General features: G+C 44.9%; 1 protein-coding gene across 2 annotated transcripts; it reads left to right on the top strand.

Annotated features, from left to right (window-relative positions):
- The first annotated feature begins 6,736 nt into the window (after positions 1-6,736).
- LOC139281499 (uroplakin-3a-like) lies at positions 6,737-22,249 on the top strand. Of its 2 annotated transcripts, none has more exons than XM_070901671.1 (7): positions 6,737-6,798; positions 6,970-7,113; positions 11,486-11,747; positions 12,333-12,415; positions 13,700-13,832; positions 14,930-15,103; positions 22,060-22,249. In XM_070901671.1, exons 1-7 carry the CDS (start codon positions 6,744-6,746, stop codon positions 22,070-22,072), a joined length of 864 nt encoding a protein of 287 aa, XP_070757772.1. In that variant the 5' UTR covers positions 6,737-6,743; the 3' UTR covers positions 22,073-22,249. The 2 variants fall into 2 exon arrangements, with proteins under 2 accessions (XP_070757772.1, XP_070757773.1); XM_070901672.1 differs by having other exon boundaries at positions 14,930-15,130.
- Positions 22,250-22,484: the final 235 nt, after the last annotated feature.

Genomic DNA, 22,484 nt, shown 5'->3' with positions numbered 1-22,484 from the left:
GCTGCCTAAAATAGCATCTTCAGCCAAGTACCATGAAGTCTGCAAACCCTGACTTTCACTTGCACAATGCTAGTGCTGCTCGTGAATGGTCAACTCCTCAAACATAATGTTCATCCTGTTTATGGCATTGACTGGTCACTAATCTACAAAAACCATCTATTAAAAACTGCTGAGAAAGTCAAAACCTGAAATAACCTAATCGCCAATGTAAGACCCAGACTCTCGTACACTTCAGTGAAGGAGTCAACGATGGTTTGGAGTTCGGACATCCGAGTGTGTACAAATGCAAGTGTCATCTGCATATTGTAATTCAATGACAGAGGTTAGAACAATCTTGGGTCTGGACTGGAGGTGTCAGAGGTTGAACAACTTCCCACTTGTCCTGTAGATTAATAAGCTCCCCGCTGGAGTGGAGTTAAAGGTGAGATGAAGCATTGCAGCGAGGAAGAGCGAGAAAAGCATTGGCGCAATGACACAGCCTTGCTTGACCCCGGTCTGCACTTGTATTGGGTCTGCGGTGGATCTGTTGGTTAGAATCACAGCTTGCATGTCATCGTGAAGCAGGCAGAGGATAGTGACAAATTTTTGAGGACAGCCGAATTTGAGAAGGACACTCCATAATCCTTCATGGTTAACAGAGTTGAAGGCCTTTGTGAGGTCAAAGAAAGCCAAGTACAGTGGTTGATGCTGCTCCCTACATTTTTCTTGGATTTGTTGCGCGGTGAAGATTATGTCTGTTGTACACCTTAGTGGGTTGATCCTTGATTACTTCAATGCCAGAGTTGAAAGCATACAGACCTCTGGAGGGAGTGATTGGCAGGGAAAACCAATGCCAATGGTATCCTCCTCCCGACAAAATGCTCAGAACATGGTCTTGTCATAACCAACACCTTTTTTCCTCAAAAAGACAAGTACAAGCTTGACAAGATGGACACAGAGAGGATGTTTCCACTGAAAGGAGAGACTAGAACTACAGGGCATAATCTTAGAATAAGGGGCCGCCCATTTAAAACTGAGATGAGGAGGAACTTCTCTCAGAGGGTTGTAAATCTGTGGAATTCGCTGTGGAAGCTGGGTCATTGAATAAATTTAAGACAGATAGACAGTTTCTTAACCGATAAGGGAATAAGGGGTTATGGGAGCGGGCAGGGAAGTGGAGCCGAGTCCATGATCGGATCAGCCATGATCGTATTAAATGGCGGAGAAAGCTTGAGGGGCTGTATGGCCTACTCCTGCTCCTATTTCACAAGACCTCCTGGTAACACCCTCACTCCAGGTAATTGTGAACATAATGAAATGATGTAAACCAGGTTGAAGCACATTTTCACTTGTCTGTAGGATAAGCCTGACTGCCTGCCTCTCTTCCGCGCGTACATCCGCGCCAGGGTGTCCTTGGAGATGGAGCATCGTTACCCCCGGCAACCAAATTTTAATTTGATTTTATATGTTTTAAAGTTTAATTTGTTTTAACTGCCGGTTTTAGTGTCCCCCTCCCCTTTTATAGGGGGCACTTGTAAATTATGGTTTTACTGCCCAAAAAACCCCCCAAAAAACCACAAAAATAGGCATGTGAAAAGTGTTTGGAGTGTCCCCCAGGTCGGGGGGCACTTGATTTAATGTTGAATTTTGAATTTTGTCTCCTTTAAAAGAGTTGTGTGTAGGATGTCACTGGTGGAAATTGTGTACAGCTCTTCTCATTCCACATTAAACTATTCACCACATGCCATACTTGTGCTGATCATTAGAACACTTAGGGGGAAAAATTTGTGCGACTTGCGCCATATGTTAGTGCCACAAGACGGCGATGACAGCTGAGGCTGTTTCCAGCGCCGCACGCCATAATGGTCTTACTGGTAGTGCTTTCGGTAACCTTGCTCACCAGGGACCTCTTCATCAAGGAGCTCGTGACATCAGTGAGAGTGCAATGCTCACTGGACACCCGATCTCCCAACTTCCCTATAGACAATAGACTTATTGACTGGAGTTAACAGCAGCTTCAGGTGGCTTGCAGCAGCAGGAAGCCAGCTCCAGCGATGCTATTTAAAGGGATCACCAGCAATCACTCTCACCTGACTCGTCTGTGAAGTTTGAGTGTATTGTGTTCCTGACACAGATGAGGCTGCACAAAGGGAGGTTAAAGTAACAGTGGCCTCAGTCTTTAATAAGGCATTCCAGAATGAGGAACAGGCTTATATACAGTGCTCCCAAGGGATGCTGGGATCCCTTGGGACTTCAAGGGATGCTGGGGTCCCTTGGGACTTCAAGGGATGCTGGGGTCCCTTGGGACTTCAAGGGATGAGCTCCCTGATGGCGGATTATGGGAGTGCAAGCTTTACAGATACACAACAAAGTGGCTGTGTTAGTTCCTGCTACTGCAACAGTTTTCTTTAGTAATTTCAAGGTTCTTTGATATCAGGAGTTTTCTGGCACATACAAAACTGCATAATTATTTCTGAAAAGATTCAAACTACAGCACTTGTGGCGAAGATTAATGGGGGCTGTACTGGCAATCAACCTCACCCGCCAGGATCTATGGTGGAGGCAGTGAGAAAGACGGGAACATGTGCGCAATGGGAGAAGGCAGGCCATCAAGGCGCTCAACAAGAGGCCTTACCCGCCAAGGGTATTCTGACAGCACTTCTCCTAACCTTCAATTAAGCGAGGAGCAATGTATTAGAAGGCTCCACATCACCAAGGAGGTGGTCACAGAACTTTACCACTTCCGGCAACCAGACCTCTGGCCTCAGACCAGGGCAACCACAGCTCTCCCAGTGGCAGTCAAGATCACCGTAGCCCACAATTTCTTCACCAACAGATACTTCCAGTCTTCAGCAGGAGACGTAGCTAACACCTCGCAGTTCGCCATCCATCGCTGCATCCGAAAGATCACAGAGGCTCTCTACAGTAGGAGAAGGGATTACATTGGCTTCCTGATCACTAGAAAGGTGGTCGAGCATGCATGTGGCTTTGTCAGGATAGTGGGATTCCTGATGGTGCAGGGCGCAATCGACTACACCCACGTTTCTTTGTGGGCACCGCATAACAATCCTGAGATCTTTTGTAACGACAAAGGGTACCACTCACTTAATGTGCAGTTGGTGTGTGACTTCAAATGCTGGCTACCCCAACCTGAGAGAGGACACCACCGCAGGTCGGGAGGATAAAAGAGCAGCGCGGGCCCTGGAACATCGTGGACCAACCCAGACCTGAGAGAAGACCCCATCGCAGATCTAACGTAAGCTGCTACAAGTGTGCGACGGCTTCAAGAAGGGCGACTGGATGACGTCATCAAAACCCAGGTCACCATTTGGAGCGTGGGCAGGAACATCAGCAGGACCCAGGTACAGTGGAGGAGTGAGAAGGTCGGGGCGGATGAGCAACAAGAGATCATGCCGGAGGTGTATTGAGTGATTGAGGCAGAGGAGCAATGAGAGATCATGGCTGAGATTCGGTGAGTGATTGTGGCGGAGGAGCAGTGAGAGATTGTGGCGGAGGTGCAGTGAATGAGGGTATGGGGCCCAAAAGAGCCAAGGGTCCAGGGGCAGCATGGGCCAACCCACACTGCGGCATGTGTGCGCACTAGGTCCGTGCAGTTGAGCAGGTCTCCAGTCGTCCTGGTAAACCCTTGCCACTGTACCAAGACCTAGCTCGGTCAAGCCCGTGTGGTGGCTGTTGTGCAACGGTCACCACACGTTAAAAAAATCCACGCACAGGCATCTTCCACCCCTGGAGTTCAGGACTGGAATATCGGGTCCTTCATTGAAACATCTGTGAACTCATCCCTTTTGGTGTGGAAGCAAGTCATCCTCGTTCGAGGGACCACCTATGATGATGATGATGACATATGCTGAATCCTCACCGTCAATGCCCGTTATCCTGGGAGCAGCCATGATGCCTTTATCCTGCACTAGACTCTGGCTGGGTGTGCCAGCACTTTACCAGCCACCACATCAAGCTCGAAGGTGGCTGCTCGAAGACAAGGGCTATCCACTCCCCTCCACAACCCCAACACTTGTGCCCAGCATTCATATAATGAGAGCTAAGCTGTCACCAAGAACCATCGAGCAGAGCAGGTGTCCCATTTCGTGGTGGTCTGCTGCATGCTCTACAACTTGGCCATCATGACAGCACAGCCCTTGCCAGCAGAGATTATGGGACCACCTCAGGAGGAGGACAAGGCAGAGGATGAGAAGGAATAGAAGGGAAGGAGGCAGCAAGACAATCGGCCTTCCAATCGTGCTGTCTGTGACTGGCTCATCAGATTACGATCCGAATGAATGAAACCCCAGATCCCTGTTGTTCACCACATCGCCATTATACCCTCCCTGTCTCATGCCTTCTCTCAGTATCCTCCTGGGCACAAAGATGAAATGAGAGACCACAAAATATTCTAAACACCATTAATAAGTGTATCTATAAACATATCACATGAATTCTAATAACTAATGACCCTTGTGCCTACCATAGTTGAATTGCTGTCATTGTGGGCAAGGTGTGAGATGTGGGTGAGTGTTGTTAGGTAGAGATCTCTGGTGGGAGAGTGCTGGGGGTGTGATGCATTGCATAATATGTGATACAGATGGTATCATCATCATAGGCTGTCCCTCGAAATCGAGCAAGACTTGCTTCCACTCAAAGTTCTTAGGTGACTAAATAGTCCAATACAGGAATGATAGTCCCTGTCACAGGTGGGACAATTGTTGAAGGAAAGGGTGGGTGGGACTGGTTTGCATGTGCTTGTTTTCTGCATGCTCTCAGCAACGAGACTCAAGGTGCTCAGTGCCCTCCTGGATGCACTTCCTCCACTTAGGGAGGTCTTTGGCCAGGGACTCCCAGGTGTCAGTGGGGACGTTGCATTTTATCAAGGAGGCTTTGAGGGTGTCCTTGTAAGGTTTCCTCTGCCTACCTGGGGCTCGCTTGCCATGTAGGAGTTCCGAGTAGAACGCTTGCTTTGGGAGTCTTGTGTCAGGCATGCAAACAATGTGGCCTGCCCAACGGAGCTGGTTGTATGTGGTCAGTGCTTCGATGCTGGCCTGATCAAGGACGTTAATTTTGGTGCATCTGTTCTCCCAGGGGATTTGCAGGATCTTGCGGAGACATCGTTGGTGGTATTTCTCCAACTATTTGAGGTGTCTATTGTGTATGGTCCACATCTCTGAGCCATACAGGAGGGCGGGTATCACTACAGCCCTGTAGACCATGAGCTTGGTGCCAGATTTGAGGGCCCGATCTTCGAACACTCTCTTCCTCAGGCGGCCGAAGGCTGCGCTGATGCACTGGAGGCGGTGTTGAACCTCTTCGTCGATGTCTGCCCTTGCTGATAATAGGCTCCCGAGGTATGGAATGCAGTCCACGTTGTCCAAATATAGCATTTGTTGAAACCATCACTCACCTTGACGATCCGTGTGAGCTTGTTAAACTTCGTTCTGCACTGGGTACGGGTCCTGGGGACCACAGTGCTGCCCATGGTGTGATGTGCCACCTCCTTCCACATAGTCTGGCAGACTTGTGGTGAGGGCCTCCTGCCAGTTGGTACATGGCCTTTTCTCCACTGCTAAAATCAATGCCTCCAAAGCTTCATCCCCAGGCTCTCTCCCTGGGGCGGCAATCTGCCAATAGGATTTGTAAATAAGTGCTACTTCTCCTTGTCCTGCTTCTTATGGTTGTTGAGGCAGCACACACCCAACAATGTTAAGAATAAAGTGCTGCAGCATTTTAAGTCGTGAAAAAAGCTTGTGGCAATCATTAATTGCAGACTATACCCAATATTGGTCCACGTTTTCAGTGCAATGCCAGTGAGCTTGGGTTTTTAAGACTAGAATCATGACTGCAATCATTTTAATGAGGAGGACAAATTTTGTGTGCCGTCTAGACGATTTTCACCTGGCGCTACTTAACCATTTTTAGTCTAAACACTTCCCGTTCCTTAGTTGTTAGCCCGGGTTCCCACATTGGACTTACAACACTCAGCAGTCTTTATGGTTGGTGTTATTCAGTCATTACCAGTTGGATAGTGGTAGGTATATAGTGCAAAAACACTGCAACTTCACATCAACGCAATAGTGTTATTGTACTCGAATGATGCACTTTGTTGGTACCTGTATTCATACCTAGTTCGAAAGAACTTGCATTTATATAACGCCTTTCAAGACTTCGGGACGTTCCAAAACGCTTTACAGCCCGTGAACTCTGAGTTATTGAGATATACATTGTTGTAATGTAGGAGTGGGTATTTTTCCAGTGAAATGTGTTGATTTTTTAAGTAAACAAAATAAACAATTCAGTGACTTTGTTAAGTACTTTATGGATGTAGTCGGAGCAACTAATCCGCGAACAACTCAAAGCCTGAGCCGCAAGGAACAGCAATACCCCGATTGTGCTCCCGTTACAAGCCCCGCAGCGCCTCATTTTAAACAGTGGTTGAGTCACAACCACCCGTAATCGTTTAAATAATCCGATTGATAAATGAATAAAACAATTTTTCTACTTGAGTTGAGTTATGTTTGTGTTTTTTTTAAATCATTTGAACCAGATTGATAAGCACGAGGAAGTAGGAAGCGGGTGAATGGGTTTCAGGTAGTGTTTGCAGGGATTGGTGGGATGAGCTGGTCAGACTGGTTGGGTGAGTTAACCAACAGCTCGCTTACTGCATTTAGTTTGAAGTGAGCAGGTTGTTGCTCCTCACTTACTCGCTGGTTCTTTCAGTCCGATTGTTAAGAGCAGTTGGTAACTTTCCTGTTAAGATGAAGACCACCTTAATTTTATTCGGCGTTTGGATCCCATCTGCCCTCTGTGTCGGTAAGTTAGCTCCTTTTTAAACTCCCATTTAAATAACTTGAATGTTGTCTTAGTACAATCCACACTTCGAATTCCGTTTGCTTTTAATAGTTTTTCAAAAAAACGAAGTTTTTGAATTTTCCCCCTCTCTCTCTCTCTCTCTCTCTTTCCCCCCCCCCTTTTTTTTTGCAGTTTTAAACTTCAAGCCAGAAATTCCCTCGACCCCTGACCTCCAAGCTCTGCGGACTGCGACCACCGTGACTCTGACCAAGCCCATCTGTGTATTCGCCGACGGGGATGTCGTCGATGTTTTCGGAGTGCAAACTAATGCGAAACGTAAGTCTTGGGGATTACTACAACTCGTCTTCATTGCCAGACAGGTGGGGTGCTCTCCCGACCAGCCCATTGCCCCCTCTCCAAACAGCGTCCAATCCTCCAGCAACTTTTACAAAAATATAACCTCCCAAGTTTTCAAATAGCTGGTCTATTTCAAATCTGAAAAGCCAATACATCAGCGACAAAGTTGCTGTAGTCACACTCCCATGAAACTATGCAGAAGACTCAAGTGACCATTCGATTGTAGGCAAGTAAGTACCTGAAGGAAGATAATGTGCAGGGCTACGGGGACAGGGCGCGGGAGTGGGACTTGCCTCAGAGAACCGGCACCGGCTGAATGACCTCTTTCCGGATTCTAGGTGGGAATTCATATCAGTCGATGAGACTGAAGTTTGAAACTAGTGTAGTTGAAATTTCCGGCTCCAGCTATTGGTTTGCTAAGCGCCAGACCATACATTTAACTGGTCTGCTTGGATCAAATGTAGTTTGCCAGCCTGGTCAATGTAGATTTAGTCTTAAGATTTTGTCGTGTTGCTGGAGTCTGGTCTGATTCCAGCTGAGCTGACTGCTCAAGTTGCAATTCAAGAGTGAGTGATGGGCTGTTTGATAGTTGGGGCTGGTATCGCTGTGTGGTGCTTTTCTCTTCAGGGTCACTAGATAACCACGCGGAGCAGAAACCTGGCTACCTCTCCCTAGAATGAGGCAAATTGTAGTGTTCGTGATTACCCTGGCTGGGATCAGGTCATTCTGCAGACTGGCAATCGGATGTTCACCTATCCAAAGCTTGGTGACGATTGTGACTGCTTTGCTCTTGTGTATCAAACTTAAAGGCTTGGCGGTTTCCCCTCCTGCTTTCCTGAAAATGATTCCTTTCAATCTCCTGCCATGTTCATTGGACCCACATTTTATTGGATCTATAATGAGCAAATCATTTCCTGCAATCAATCTGAAATTATCTTGTTCATTTGAACCAACATGTTGCCTTGTCCTATTCTGTTTAATTTGAAGTGTTCCAGAGGTTGTCCATTTTTCTTTCCTCGTGACTTCATTTCATCTAACACTCTGGATTAGTCCTGTGGTCTTTGCCGCCTTTGTATCTGTGGCCAGGACTAAGCATGGTACTTGGTACTTTTACTGTCGCATCTGTTTCAATGGACGAGAGTCTTGGTGCTCTCTTGTTTCCCCCCACCCCCACCCCCTCCCCCTCTTTATTCATGATGGATTTGTGAATCTATCCTTTTTTTACTTTCATGCTACCACTTTTAACTCAGTAATATTGCATAAAGCCTGTAGTGTTTCTGGTATTTACTGGCAATCAGGCTTTTTTCCTCATGCTCTTGTATAATGGAACTGCTTCTGCTAGAATTATACTAAATCTGTTTGACTCAAACGCAACATTGAATTGATTGCGCAAACAGCTCTTTGAAAGTAGCAGCTTTCATATTTATCCACTTTGGCAGAAAAAATAGAAAAGCAAATTTAAATGGAGAAAAAGTGCTGCAGTACAGAGGGACCTGGGTGTCCTTGTGCATGAAACAGTTAGTATGTAGGTACAGCAAGTAATCAGGAAGACAAATTACATGTTGGCCTTTATTGCAAGGGGGAAGAGTGTATAAAAGCAGAGGAGCTCTGCTACAACTGTACAGGCTATTGGTGAGGCCACACCTAGTAGTTTTCGTCTCTTTAAGGAAGGATATATTTGCATTGGAGACTGTTCAGAGAAGGTTCACGAGATTAATTCTGGAGATGAGGGGGTTGACTTAAGATAGGTTGGGCTTATACTCATTGATATCATCTCATTCTTCTGAACCCCAATGTATAAGATTGAGGGGGCTTGACAAGGTGGATGCAGAGAGGATATTTCCACTCATAGGGGAAACTAAAACTAGGGAACATTGTCTCAGAATAAGTGCCCATTTAAAACTGATAAGGAGTTTCTTCTCTCCAGAGCATTGTAAATCTATGGAATTCTCTGCCCCAGAGAGTTGTGAAGGCTGGGTCATTGAATATATTTAAGGTGGAGATGGACAGATTTGAGTGATTGGGGCATCATCATCATAGGCAGTCCTTGCTTCCACTCTCAAAATGAGTTCTAAGGTGACTCAACAGTCCAATACAGGAATTATAGTCTCTCTCAGATGGAGACAGACAGTTGTTGAAGGAAAAAGTGGGTGGGACAAGTATGCCGCACATTACTTCTGCTGCCGGGCGCCTGGTTTCTGCATGCTCTCGGTGATGAGACTCTGTGCTTAACGCCCTCCCGGATGCACTTCCTCCACTTGGGGCGGTCTTTGGCCAGGGACTCCCAGGTGTCAGTGGGGATGTTGCATTTTATCAAGGAGGCTTTGAAGGTATCCTTGAAACGTTTCCTCTGCCCACCTTGGGCTCGCCTGCCATGTAGGAGTTCCGAGTAGAGCGCTAAAGCGTTATGGGGAGTGGGCAGGGAAGTGGAGCTGAGTCCACGATCAACTCAGCCATGATCTTATTAAATGGCAGAGCAAGCTTGAGGGGCAAGATGGCCTACTCCTGCCCTTAATTTTTGGGTTCGTAATGGTTGAGTAAGATCCAAACTGACCAAAACATGGTTTTCCATGCAATACAGGATATGAAGTTTATTAAAATGGGAAAATGACAAACTCTTGCCCTTTTACCATATGCTGTCACCTGATGCCTGATTCTCTTGCAGTCAATGGTGCTCCTAAAGATTCATAGACCTGATTTTTAAAAATGTTCCTGTGGGAACATGTGGCTCCACTTTGGCTCAAGTGCCAAGGTGGGTCGTTACATCAACATGCTGGTGGTATGGTAGAAAATGGTGTCAACACCAGCATGCTGACATAGAATCAATGCATTGTCCATGCCCAAGACTGAAGTGATGTTTCCAGGCACATGACATCCATTATTTAACTTGCCTGACTAATGGAACAAGCGATTACATTTGTTTGGTTTTCCTGTCTTAGTGGCCTAATTTAGAACATTGGAAACCTGGGAAGATGGAGGAAAATGGCACGGACATAGCAGTTGGGTGTAATGGTCATTTTGGCTTTGCTCTCCTGCAATTGGCTGTAGGTAAAAGGGCCTCGAGTATAAATCATTGCTGCTCAAGTATTCAAAGCTCTTGCTGTTGAGCAACATACATCTTAAGTTGATTTAATGTCTTGAAACTCATCGGAACTTGTAATCTCCAAAGATAGTTAAATGCAGCACAATAGTACTTCTAACTACAGCTTGTGTGTTTGTTTATGGTGCTTTTAATAACATGCTGCCATGGGTGTGTTATAATGGGTGCCGCAATAGATATTTTTGAGCTTTTAGTTGTCTATTTTCAAGTTTGAACTGATGGCATGTACTATTAATTATATGCCAGTCTTTCAATTAGGGATGGATGCAAAATTGCTATAACAGATAATTCAATGAGGTCACATTAGGGCCAGTGGCTTAAGCAAAATTAACTACTTGAAGAATGAATTGAGGATTAGCTAACATACCAATTTTTTTCCTTTCTCCTATGTTGACTTGGACTAGGATCTGGTACCTGATGCAGATCTGAGGCCTAGTTTAGCAGCCCAGCTGTTGGCTTGGTTGAGATCCAGTTATTAGGCAAGCTTGGGACCTACCTGGTCTAGAAGACTGTTACATATCAACTGAGTCATTTGGGAGTTTTCATGATGGATCTGTCTGCTCTTGGATTCAGCACATTGTAATCCTTCAGCCATTCAACCAGGAAAGTGTCCACTGCGACAAATAGTTTTCTGGGTGAAGAGGTGCAATACATTTTTAAAATCTAGAGCTATTGCAATTTTTGAAATGAAAATTAGTGATTAAGAGCCAAAGAAACAAGCTGAGCACACCCATTGATGGGTGTAACAGTCCTTAATACTGGCTGTAACATTTTAATCAAATTGTTTGCTATGCAATTTCAGAAATCTGTCACCAAGTCTTGTATTTATAGTTGTGTTTAAGACTAGGGCATCAGTGTTCCTTGCCCTTTTAATTTGAAGTAGTGCCTCCCATGTCTAAAACCAGTCTTGGCGATAATTACTTGTTTGAACATTCTATTGGAGAAGGTAGTTTAGTAATGGCTCTGGGACCAACAGGCTGTTGCTGCTGTCCCTGATCTCTGGATTAGTTGCAATATACTGTAGATTTTCTTTCTGTAATACCTGCAATGATATGATGCAAGAACATGAACAAACTTTCTACTTAAATCCTAGCCTAGTTGCCTTCTAGCCTAGGTTTAGATGTCTCGCCTTTTTATATTGCCTTCTATTTCAAAATTTATCTTTTAATAACATCATTTTTTTTGTGCAATTTGAGGTTTTCAAAACCAAAACAGCTGAACTGACTAGTTTAAAAATACTTCTGTTTGCAGCAATCCCAAATGAAATTGGCAGTAGCAGGGTAAGCACTTACCAACAAACGAATGGAGGGAAAACTGGGCCATACCGTGCTGCAAGCTTTGACATCCCAACCTGTACATCTGCGCCCTTCGTGGTGAGCACAGTTCCTGCGCAAATCCGAGAAGCGATTAATCAATATCTCTTCAGGGTTGGAAATGATGCCCAGTGCTTGAGCCAAATTTCCAATCTTCCAGAAAACTGTAATGCACCTCTTAATGCACATGCACAGTACAGGTAAGGAGGTTAAAATTATTCTAGTGGGAATGTTCTAGTTGCAGGCAGAAACTTTCACTGATATACAATGAAGATAACTTTATAGTCATCAACTTAAAATCAACCTTTTGACCTTGGTCAATATTCACTTGAATGAATAATGCTGACCTCATTATTCATTCAAGCACTCCTTTTATTAGTAAAACATTGTTACTATCACTTTGGGGCCAGGTTATGAGTGTTGTCGATCAGAATGGTCATAACTTAGTGAAGAGCCATTTCCCAATGTATAATAGTACAGGTACCATTAAAATTTGCTCCCTCAATTCAGTACAGTATGTATGCTGGCTTCTGCTTCCACCAGTGGTTTATCCCCCCACCATAATCACCACCCCAAGAAGACATGGGGGTAGGAAGATACATAATTTCCCCTGGCTAATTATCTGGATCTATAAATATAATGGATTACTCCAAAGCTAATTCAAAAACTGTAGCTGCATCACACCTTGCTGCAGAATAGTTTTGATAGGCATGTATACTTGAGCATGATTCTCAGCCTACTCAATGTTGTGCATCTACTCTAATCTTAAATGTTTTAACGTCTAGATTCAAGTATGCTGTGCGAAACATATCCACAAATACATTTATAAATGAAACGCTCTGGTCAGACTCCATCACCCTTCTACAAGGTTAGTGTTCTTTATTGGGTATCTGTTCATATTTAGCCAGCAGAAGCTTGGCATGGTCGCATCTGTTTTAATGTTTGCTAGAATTCTGCTTCCAGTATTGCATTCCGCACAGAGTCCTGCTCGTCTATCGTCCCCGTCTTTGGTGACCTACATTGGCTCCTGATCTCCCAATGCCTGCAATTTAAAATTTTCATGTGCTTCAATCCCTTCATGGATTTACCTCTCCCCAAACTAATTCAGTGAGAACTTCCGGCCTGATGGCTGCCACATTTCAGATGGGTAGAATGTTTGATTGCTCTGCAGTCCATGCATGCACTTAACTTTGATTATTTAAACTTTTTAAACAGAAAATATTACACACATTTGAAAAGGGGAAAGCGTTGAGTCCCTGTGGAAATATTGTAGTGTCAACTAATCACATAATATTATCCAAGCTTTGGTGCAACATGGGCTAGATTGCTTGGTGAATTTTCCCTCTGATTTTCTTTGTTCCCCCAACCTTGTGGAATGTTTGAGCTCTGGCCACTGCCCTACAGAGATGCTGATTGGAATCTCTGGAATGTGGATGTTTGTAGATGTGAAATTGTGTTAAACCACTTGTAGCTCCAATACATGATGCCACAGAACTCTCAACACTTTGTGAAATTTATAAATATCAACAATGAAAATATCATTTTACATTGGGAACATACTGCTGGAAACAATTTGAAAATTATAGCATGCAATTTCACTATCACATGTGCCTCACTTCCTAATACCTTGTGTAAATTTCTGGCTAGACTTAATATCAAAATGGCCCAAAGCCTGCATTGTTGCACATTTGCATTGGAGGGTTTGAAATGTGTGCTATAGCCTCCCTTCATTTATCTGCTGCTAAAGAATTGAATTTGGGATGACTTAACTGGGGGGGGGGGGAAAGGAAATATTACCAAGTTGAAGATATGCAGGGAAATCTCTTATAATGGGAGAATTATTTCTTTAAAATCACTTCCAGTTCAGTTTACTATTCAACTAAAAGGTATTAAAATGTGGATTATTTTTGCATACACAAGCACATCCTTTATAAACAAAACAAAGTTTGGCATTGCATCTGATTTTGCAAGTTCTTGTAGCACCCATAATCTTTGCTGGTATAGCTCTTTACATTGCAGTCAATCTCTTTTTTCTGCTTTTGACATTGTTCTCCCTGCACCCCCAGGTTTTGGAATCTTATTTCACATGACCATTTCCCAATCCATTTGGAGAGCTAGTGTTCATTTTGTAAATATTATTTTTTGTCTCTAGCTCCTGAGCCCACAGTTATTGATACTTGGCCAGGCAAGAGGACTGGAGGAATGGTGGTGATCACGACTATTCTTGTCATCCTTCTCTCTCTCCTCCTCTGTGTCTTTGTCGCTTTACTGATTTATTTGCTTTGGTGAGTATTGTTAGAATGGAGCATAAGAGGGGAAAAAGTGGGTGGTCATAAAAAATTGTATTTCTGCATAGTGCTGTTTCCTGTAACCTGATCTTTAAACGGTAGTTGCATGCTTCCAACAGGAAGCCAGGTCAGAGCTGCAAAATTGTTGCCTCAAATCTCCACAACCTTTGCTCGCCACCAGTGTGGCTGCATGTTGGCAGAATTACTCCAAGTCTTTTACAAGCAAGATGAGTATCTTTTGGTGATTCCTTGATTTATCCGATCTGCTTAGTGGTGACTGGCGCTGACCAGTTTCTGGTACCTTGCCCAAAGATCAGCAAGTGTTTCTTTGTGTGTAGAGAAAGAGCTGGGAGTTGCAGGCAATCTCAATCTAGGCCTCATGACATGTAGTGTTGCAGTATTCAGTGATCACTGGATCATGATCAGAAATAGAAATGCATGCTCTTCTGTACATGTTTTCCACCCTTCCTTGCCCAAATTTAAAGATACTGTTATTGGATAAGGACTACAGCTTTCCTGCTTTAAAGGTCATTAGTGAACCAGATGGGTTTTTACAAGTGACTGCTTCATGGTCACTTTTACCAGCATTATAGGTAAACTGAATTTAAATTTCCAAAGTGCCGTGGTAAGATTTGAACTTGCATTCTTTTTAGTCTAGCCTCGATTACTAGTTCAGTAACACTACCACTGTAGCCCCGGAGCCGTTTAAACCTATTGGTTTCCCCTTTCTTCCTTAACCATTTGTTTAAGAAGTTGCTTATTTCCGAATTACCGGCTGTAGTTAGTCACAGTACCTGACACAGCTAAGATCACTTGTGGAAAAGTGTTTTAACATTGACAGCTAGGGTTGTGAAATGTCTTTTTTTTTATTGAGAAGTACTTTCTAAACTTGCCTTTGCATTTATGTAATGCTTAACTGTCATTTCTCAGTTGAGCGGATGGTACCTCAACATCTTGCTCTGAAAATTCAGAGTGCAAAATGCGTTGATCCCAAAACACTGGTCTATCGTACCCCTAGTGCCTCACTGTTGAAACAAATGGTTTATTGAAATTGAACTTTTCTATAATCAATGTATAATCTCTCCCTTCTACAGTCTGAAAGAAGGAAGCCCTGTAGTGGAGCAGCAGCCAATTCCAAGGAGCTATCTCTCGCATCACCAAAACCTTGGCTTTTCTGAAGGTACCTATGCAGATCCAGCCAAAGCTGTCTCCCAACAGCCACCTGAGCCAGAACACTACCAGTCTATTGAAGCATCTCTCGCTCCAGTGTAAGATACTTGAAAAATTCAAGAAATGTAAGTGTGTGTGTGTGTGTGTGTGTGTGTATATACCTCCATTTGCTATTGTGCACTCTTGGGTTGCTGCACGTTTAGGATCCCAAACCTTTTGGTCAAATGCTAGATATTGGGGAAAATAAACCAAATGGCTGGATTAAGAGAACCGTCATTACATGACAGCATGCATATCTTCCTTGACTGCAGGCAATTCTCTCCATTTTACTGCAGCAGTCAAACTTCCCATTGTTAAGGATCTCCTGAACTTTGCAGTTCCTTTTGCTGAAGATCATTTAAGGTCTTCAGTTGTTGAAGCTTGCGATTGAGAACACTTTGTACTTGCTTTGGAACCCTTCTGGAAAGGTGATATAATCTAAGTTAAATATTCTAATCCATCCCATCTTGCCCCTCCTTGCTGATACAAGGACATTGTTCCTAGTGCCTTGCTCCAGTGGCCATTATTGAATGAATGTTGCAGCCCTCAGCTGATTTGAATCTTGTCCTCCCCTAGAGTTTGCACATGTCTACTTTGGTAACTGACCACCTAGGAACTTTTTAAACAAACCAAACAAATCCTTCCTTAACCCAGAAACACTGGGACTGATTGGCTGATCTCAGTACTCTTACTGCAATGTAGTTTTGTGATTGCACCTAGTCTGCATTTGAGATGGATATTTTACTTCTCTGGTATCTGTCTGGTTTAAATTTTATAGGGGCTAAATTGATTTTTGTCAAATTAGATTGTTTTGCATTTCTGTAACGTTGTGTTCAATCAGGAACCAGTCTGGTTACAATAGTAATTTGAAGTGTTTGTACATGACTCATTGAGTAACCATCTGAAACATTGTGTACTATTGAGATAATGACTCATTGTGACATCCAATGGCCCATTTGTACAGTGTGGGGTCAAGCAGGCCTTCTGCTCTTCTTCAATGGGGTAGGACTAACCACTTGGAGGGCTGAGCCTCTGGATTTGAGGGGGTAGTTTACAAATGGTGGTTTTCTCATTTTTGCAGCTGGTACCAAATGGTTCTCCACTTTTAATGTGAACCAGCTAGGCTCTGAAGAATTATGCTAGAGAAGGTATTCTGCCTTTTTGGGTGGGGGGGGCGGAGAAATAGAAGGAAGAAGAAATGAGGTCCAAGATTGACTGACTGATGTTGAACCAAGGAAATATGGTATTCAAAGCCCCCAAATGACTGAGATGTACACTATGTTGTAGGTGGATGGATCTATTAGCCTGGACTTTGCTGTCCGAATGGAATGCGCACATACATGATGGGGACCCTCCAACAGCTTGCCGGCTGAAGCTGCATAGTGGGCAGCAGAGTGGTTCACTGATTCCAGGGGCCCAGTGTATGGAAGTGTACCTGGTATCATGTGGGTTGGTGCTCCAATCAGCAAACACAAGAGGGGTCTCATTATTTATAACATACATTAGATGTTTATGCACATTAAATCTGGGAAGGCACTAGTAATGAAGGTTCTTTCTTCCCCACCCACCCCCCCATCTTTCTGCATGGATTTAGTTTAAGCTTGTGCTCCACATGGATTAAAAAAAAAATGCCTCCTATGTAGCAACCACTTCCTCCAAACTTTTCATTAACAATAAACACCATGGACAAAATCCTAAATACTTCCATTTCTGGCCTCGTAAAGCTTTTAAAATTACTTTAATTTGTCAGGAGTTGTCCCTACATCAGCTGTAAGGTTTTCAAATTTAATTGGTGGGCAATTAGCCCAAATCTGCGACAGCAATTTGGAGTTCCCCTTCTGTGCGGATCATCTGTTGAGTCGGAACTTGACTGATCAAGTTCGTGATTTAGCGCAAACACATGCAGAAATACCAAACTTGCTGTCCATTTCAATGGCAGTATGACTGCATACTGAGTACGCCATCATACCAACTCCAAATGCTGGCACATAATGTGTATATGATTGCTCAAGCATAAATCTTCAGTTGGTGGGTAACTTTGTATTAACACCAGCTGAAAATTCTTCTACAGTAACCTAGATCTTAATCCTAGTAAGGGGATTTGGAGATGCAACAGTTTGAAATTATTTCTGGATTCCAAATTAATCTGATTTTAATATGTCCTTACTATTCAGTATAAATGCACATGAGGCCCATACTTGAGAAGATCACTCTGACCAGTTAGCTTTATTACCAAGACCTTGAGACATGGTGGGTGGATCTTCCCCTTTTATATCGGAAAGTCCAGGTTAGGAGTGTCTCCCACAAGTTCGCTCCCTGTGGTCCGTGTTCTCAAGGTGCACAACTTGGGTCAGCTTATACATGGGTTACAATGACCGTTGAATACATGACATCACCCCCACCCCCTTGTAGAGCGGCTGAGTTGGGGCTCCGGTTGTTAGGTGCTGGCCTGAGTGCTGTTTGTGGTACCTCAGGCCTGTCCGGACTGCCCACAGCGACTGGGCTCTCCTCCACTTGGTTCCGGCGTTTGGTCACCTGTGTTGGAGTAAACTCTACATTGTGTTCTTCCTCTGCTGCTTCTATGGGGTTGCTGAACCTCTTTTTAGTTTGATCCGTGTGTTTCTGGCCGGTTTTGTCCATTGGTAAGTTTAACTACCAAAACCCTATTCCCCTCTTTAGCAATCCATGCCTGCAAGCCATTTGGGCCCTGCAGCGTAATTAAGGACAAAAACAGGGTAATTGACATCAATACATCACGCTCTCGCATTCCTGTTATGGTAGTCACATTGTGACTGACTCCTGCTCTCAACAATTTCTTTCATAGGGTGTATAAGGGATAACCTGGTTTTGAGCATCCTTTTCATTAGTAGCTTTGTGGGTGGAACCCCTGTGAGCGAGTGTGGTTGGGATCTATTGGCCAACAGGAGGCATGATAAACGGCTTTGTAGGGAACCCCCTTGGATTCTGAGCATCCCCTGTTTGATTATCTGCACTGCTCGTTCCACCTGGCCGTTTGAGGTGCTGTTCTGACATGGTTGATTCCATTGCCTGCCATGAAGTCCTGGAATTCAGTGCTTGTGAAGCACGGGCCATTGTCGCTGACCAAGAGGTCTGGTAGACCATGGGTGGCGAACATTGCCCGTACACTTTCTACCGTGGCAGAGGATGTGCTTTAATTTAAAATGGCGCGCAATCCATTTGGAGTAGGCGTCTACTACAACCAAAAATATTTTTCCCATGAAAGGAGCTGCGTAGTCCACATGGATGCATGACCATGGCTTGGCGGGCCAGGACCAGGGGCTAAGGGGGCTTCCCTGGGTGTGTTGCCAAGCTGAGCACCTATGTTGCACCTGCAAACAAAGTTCCAGGTCTGCATCTATCCCTGGCCACCAAACATGTGACCTGACAATTACCTTCATGACAATGTCTGGGTACTCATTGTGAAGTTCTCTGATAAACATATCTCTGCCCTTCTGGGGCATGACTACTTGGTTTCCTCACAGTAGGCAATCGGCCTGAATGGAGAGTTCATCCTTGCGCCTATGAAACGGTTTAAACTACTCGGGACATGCCCCGTACGTGGCTGCCCAGTCCCCATTCAGGACACATTTCTTAACCAAAGACTTTAATCTGACAGGCTGTCACAAGTGAGCCTTTGCTTTTGAAAGCGTCAACAGCCATGACCATCTCAGCATCATGCTCAGCTGCCCCCTCAGTGGTGGCTGGTGGTAGCCTGTTGAGTGCATTGGCACAGTTTTCTGTGCCGAATTGTGGTGTCATAGGTGGCTAATGTAAGTGCCCGCCTCTATGCGGGCCGATGCATTCGCATTTATGGCCTTGTCGGCCAAAAGGGACATTGGGGTTTGTGATCTGTCTCCAGCTCAAATTTGCTGCCAAACAGGTACTGGTGCATTTTTTTACTGCATATACACATGCTAGCACTTCCTTTTCTACCATTGCGTAGCCCCTTTCTTCCTGGGACAGACTTCTGGAGGCATAAGCTACCGGCTGTAACTGACCATTGGCATTCACATGCTGCAACACACACCTGACCCCATAGGACATCGCATCGCACATTAAAACTAGTTTCTTACACGGTTCATATAACATTAAGTTTTAGAGCAAGCAATTTGTTATGCTCCATCAAAAGCCCTTTCCTGGGTATCAACCCCCCCAGACCCAATCGTGCCCTTTGCAGAGGAGCACGTGTAGCAGCTCTAACAGCGTGCTTAACTTGGGAAGAAAGTTGCCAAAATAGTTCAGGAGCCCCAGGAACGAACGCAGCTCCGTCATGTTATGGGGTCTGGGTGCTCTCTGGATCGCTTCTGTTTTGGATGTGGTAGGCCTGATCCCGTCTGCTACTACCCTTCTTGCCAGGAATTCTACCTCTGGAGCTCAGAAGCTGCACTTTGCCTTTTTAAGTCGCAGCCCTACCCGGTCCAGTCTGCGTAGCACCACCTCCAGGTTATGTAGGTGTTCTTCATTATCACGACCCGTGATGAGGATGTCGCCTTGAAAACCACCGTCCTTGGAATTGACTTGAGGAGGCTTTCCATATTTCGCTGAAAGATCGCGGCGGCTGAACAAATCCCAAAAGGACATCTGTTGTACTCAAACAACCCCTTGTGTGTCGTGATGGTCAGCTTCTTCGACTCACTCGCCAGCTCCTGGGTCATATAAGCTGAGGTCAGGTCCAATTTTGAAAAGTTTGCCACTGGATAGTGTCGCAAAGAGGTCCTCTGCTCTCGGTAGCGGGTACTGGTCTTGGAGTGACACCCATTGATGGTGGCCTTGTAATCGCCACATATCCTGACCGACCCATCCGCCTTGAGCACCGGCACAATTGGGCTTGCCCAGTCACTGAATTCGACTGACAAGATGATGCCTTCCCTCAGCAGGCAGTCCAATTCACATTCTATTTTTTCCCGCATCACGTACGGCACCGCTCTGGCCTTGTGGTGTACTGGCCTGGCGTCCGGGTTTATGTGAATCACTACTTTGGCCCCCATGAAAGTGCCGATGCCGGGTTGAAATAGTGAGTCAAATTTGTCAGGACCTGTGAGCATGATACTCGCTCCACAGAAGAAATTGCATTGACATCGCCCCATTTCCAGTTCATGACAGCAAGCTAACGCCTCCCCAGTAGTGCGGGACCGTCCCCGGGACAATTCAGCATAGCAACCTGTTTTCCGAATCTTTGTGGGTCACCACTACCATGGTGCTGCCTAGCATTGGAATGATCTCCTTTGTATATGTCTGTAGCAGTGTGTCAATCGGCAATAATTTTGTCCTCCTGGCCTAGGACACCCACAACCTTTCAAACTGTTTGATACTCATCAGGGACTGGCTGGCCCCAGTGTCCAGCTCCATTAATACTGGGATGCCATTGAGGAGCACTTTCATCATTATCTGTGGCGCCCTGGTGTATGAACTGTGTGTGCTCCACATGAACTTGCTGAACTTCAGCTTCCAGCTTTTTTTATTTCTTTATTTATTTCCCCCCGCCCCCGGTATTCATTTGGCCTCGTAGGGCTTACATTGGGCCTGTCCTCCTCCATTACATCAACCTGGCTGCAGGCTTCCTGCACATATGTGCCAAGTGACCACTGACATTGCAGTTTCTGCAGGTATATTGCTGATACCTGCAAGCTCTGGCTGGGTGTTTGCCCCCACACCTCCAGCATGAGCTGAAGGCCCCATTGTTGGAAACAAAAGGTCCATTACCAGTCGATCATCTCTGTAACTGCCCTTAAGCGCACCATTGACGAGTGTTGATGGCCCCATTACTGGCCGCATTGTCCACTGCGATGGCATGAATCGCTGTTCAGCTAGCCATTGTCTCTGTTGAATTTGGGTTCGACTGCATGCTGGGGCATATCCGATTGCCCTTGTCTGCCTAGAGAACTGTGTGCTGTGTTAACAATGACTCCCTGGTCGTTTGCTACATTTGAGCCAAGATTTGTCATACATTCTGGTCTCTTCCTCCCCTGAGGTAAATGTCTGGGCTATCACAGCCGCTGCTTCCAAGATCAAGTCTTTGGTCTCAATCAGTTTCCTGAAAACCCCAGCATGCCTGATGCCCTCAATTTAATAAAAAAAAAGTCTTGCAGCATCTCTGCTCTGCATGCATCTGGGAACTTGCATAGGCTTGCCAGTTGCTGGAGATCTGCCACGAAGTCTGGAACGCTTTGCCCTTCTTGCCACCAGTGTGTCGCCATGTGCATGCTGCTCGCCGGTTTAAGGTGCTCCCCGATCAACTTACTGAGCTCTTCGAGCGTCTTGTCTGGCGCTAGAAGGTCCTTCATCAGGGAGTATGTTCTGGATCCACAAACCGTCAGGAGATGAGCCCTGTGTTTGTTGGCCGAATCCTGTCCCAACCATTCCTTAGTGACAACTTTGCTGTAGTCTCAATAAAGTCGAGCCAATCATCACCACAGTACCCCTCTTCTGTGCTGCTAGTGGCCATGCTCGCATGGTTTAAATCCCAGTTTCTCGTCGCCAATAATATATCCTTACGAGAGGCCCATACTTGAGAGAAGGTCACTCTGTGACCAGTTACCTTTTATTACCAAGACCTCAATCAGACGGTGGGTGGAGCTTCCCCTTTGATACTGGAAAGTCCAGGTTGGGAGTGTCTCCCACAAGTTTGCCCCCTGTGGTCAGTGTTCTCAAGGTGTACAACTTGGGTCAGCTTATACATGGGTTACAATGACAGTTGAATACATGACAGATTTAGTCTAGACTGAGATGACCGTCTCCTTCCAGCTGTAAAGCAGAAGTAGTGGAGGCAGTACTTAGCAAATGGTAAGTATTTTTGAGGGGAGGGAGAGGCAGATGTTTCAAAATAGTGATGGAGGAAGGTATATCCTGTATTCAACTAATGTGCATCTTTTCTTGTTGCTGATGTAGATTTTTGCTTTGGGAAGGGAAGGTGACACCGGCTGCTTGGTTGGAAATTGCTGAAGCATGATGGCATTGAAATTTAAAGTAACCTTAATTGTCTCTCCTCCTATAGGGCCAGTGATTAAAAATGAAGATTCTCTGAAGATTAATGACTGGGCAGTGGATGTACTGATCAACTGCAATATGGTTACTTTGTATTCCGCCAGGGTAAACTGCATAATTGTTGGAGCCCAGCTTTTTCGAAACCCTATAACAAATGGTGAATGTACAGGGATAATTAAATTCTGTGTGACTTGGCTCAATTTTTGTATGGTGTTTTCTTGTATACATTACTTACAATAAAGTTTCTTTTTCTGTGTAGCTTGAGTCACTGTTTTTAACTGGAAGAATTAACGTTTGCCTCCCTTTTACAATGACCTGAATTTCAATGAGGATTGTTTCTGGCCCATGTACAATGACTATCTTTCTTGAACTTCCAGTATATTGTGGCAGTTTGCTCTCCATTTTCTCCTCTCTGAAAAGGTATGGATTTCTTTC

This window comes from Pristiophorus japonicus, chromosome 15, assembly GCF_044704955.1.
Source record: "Pristiophorus japonicus isolate sPriJap1 chromosome 15, sPriJap1.hap1, whole genome shotgun sequence".
In the NCBI taxonomy this organism is placed as follows: Eukaryota; Metazoa; Chordata; class Chondrichthyes; family Pristiophoridae; genus Pristiophorus; species Pristiophorus japonicus.
Note: the sequence above shows the minus strand (reverse complement) of the source record. Positions and strands in the feature narration are given on the sequence as shown.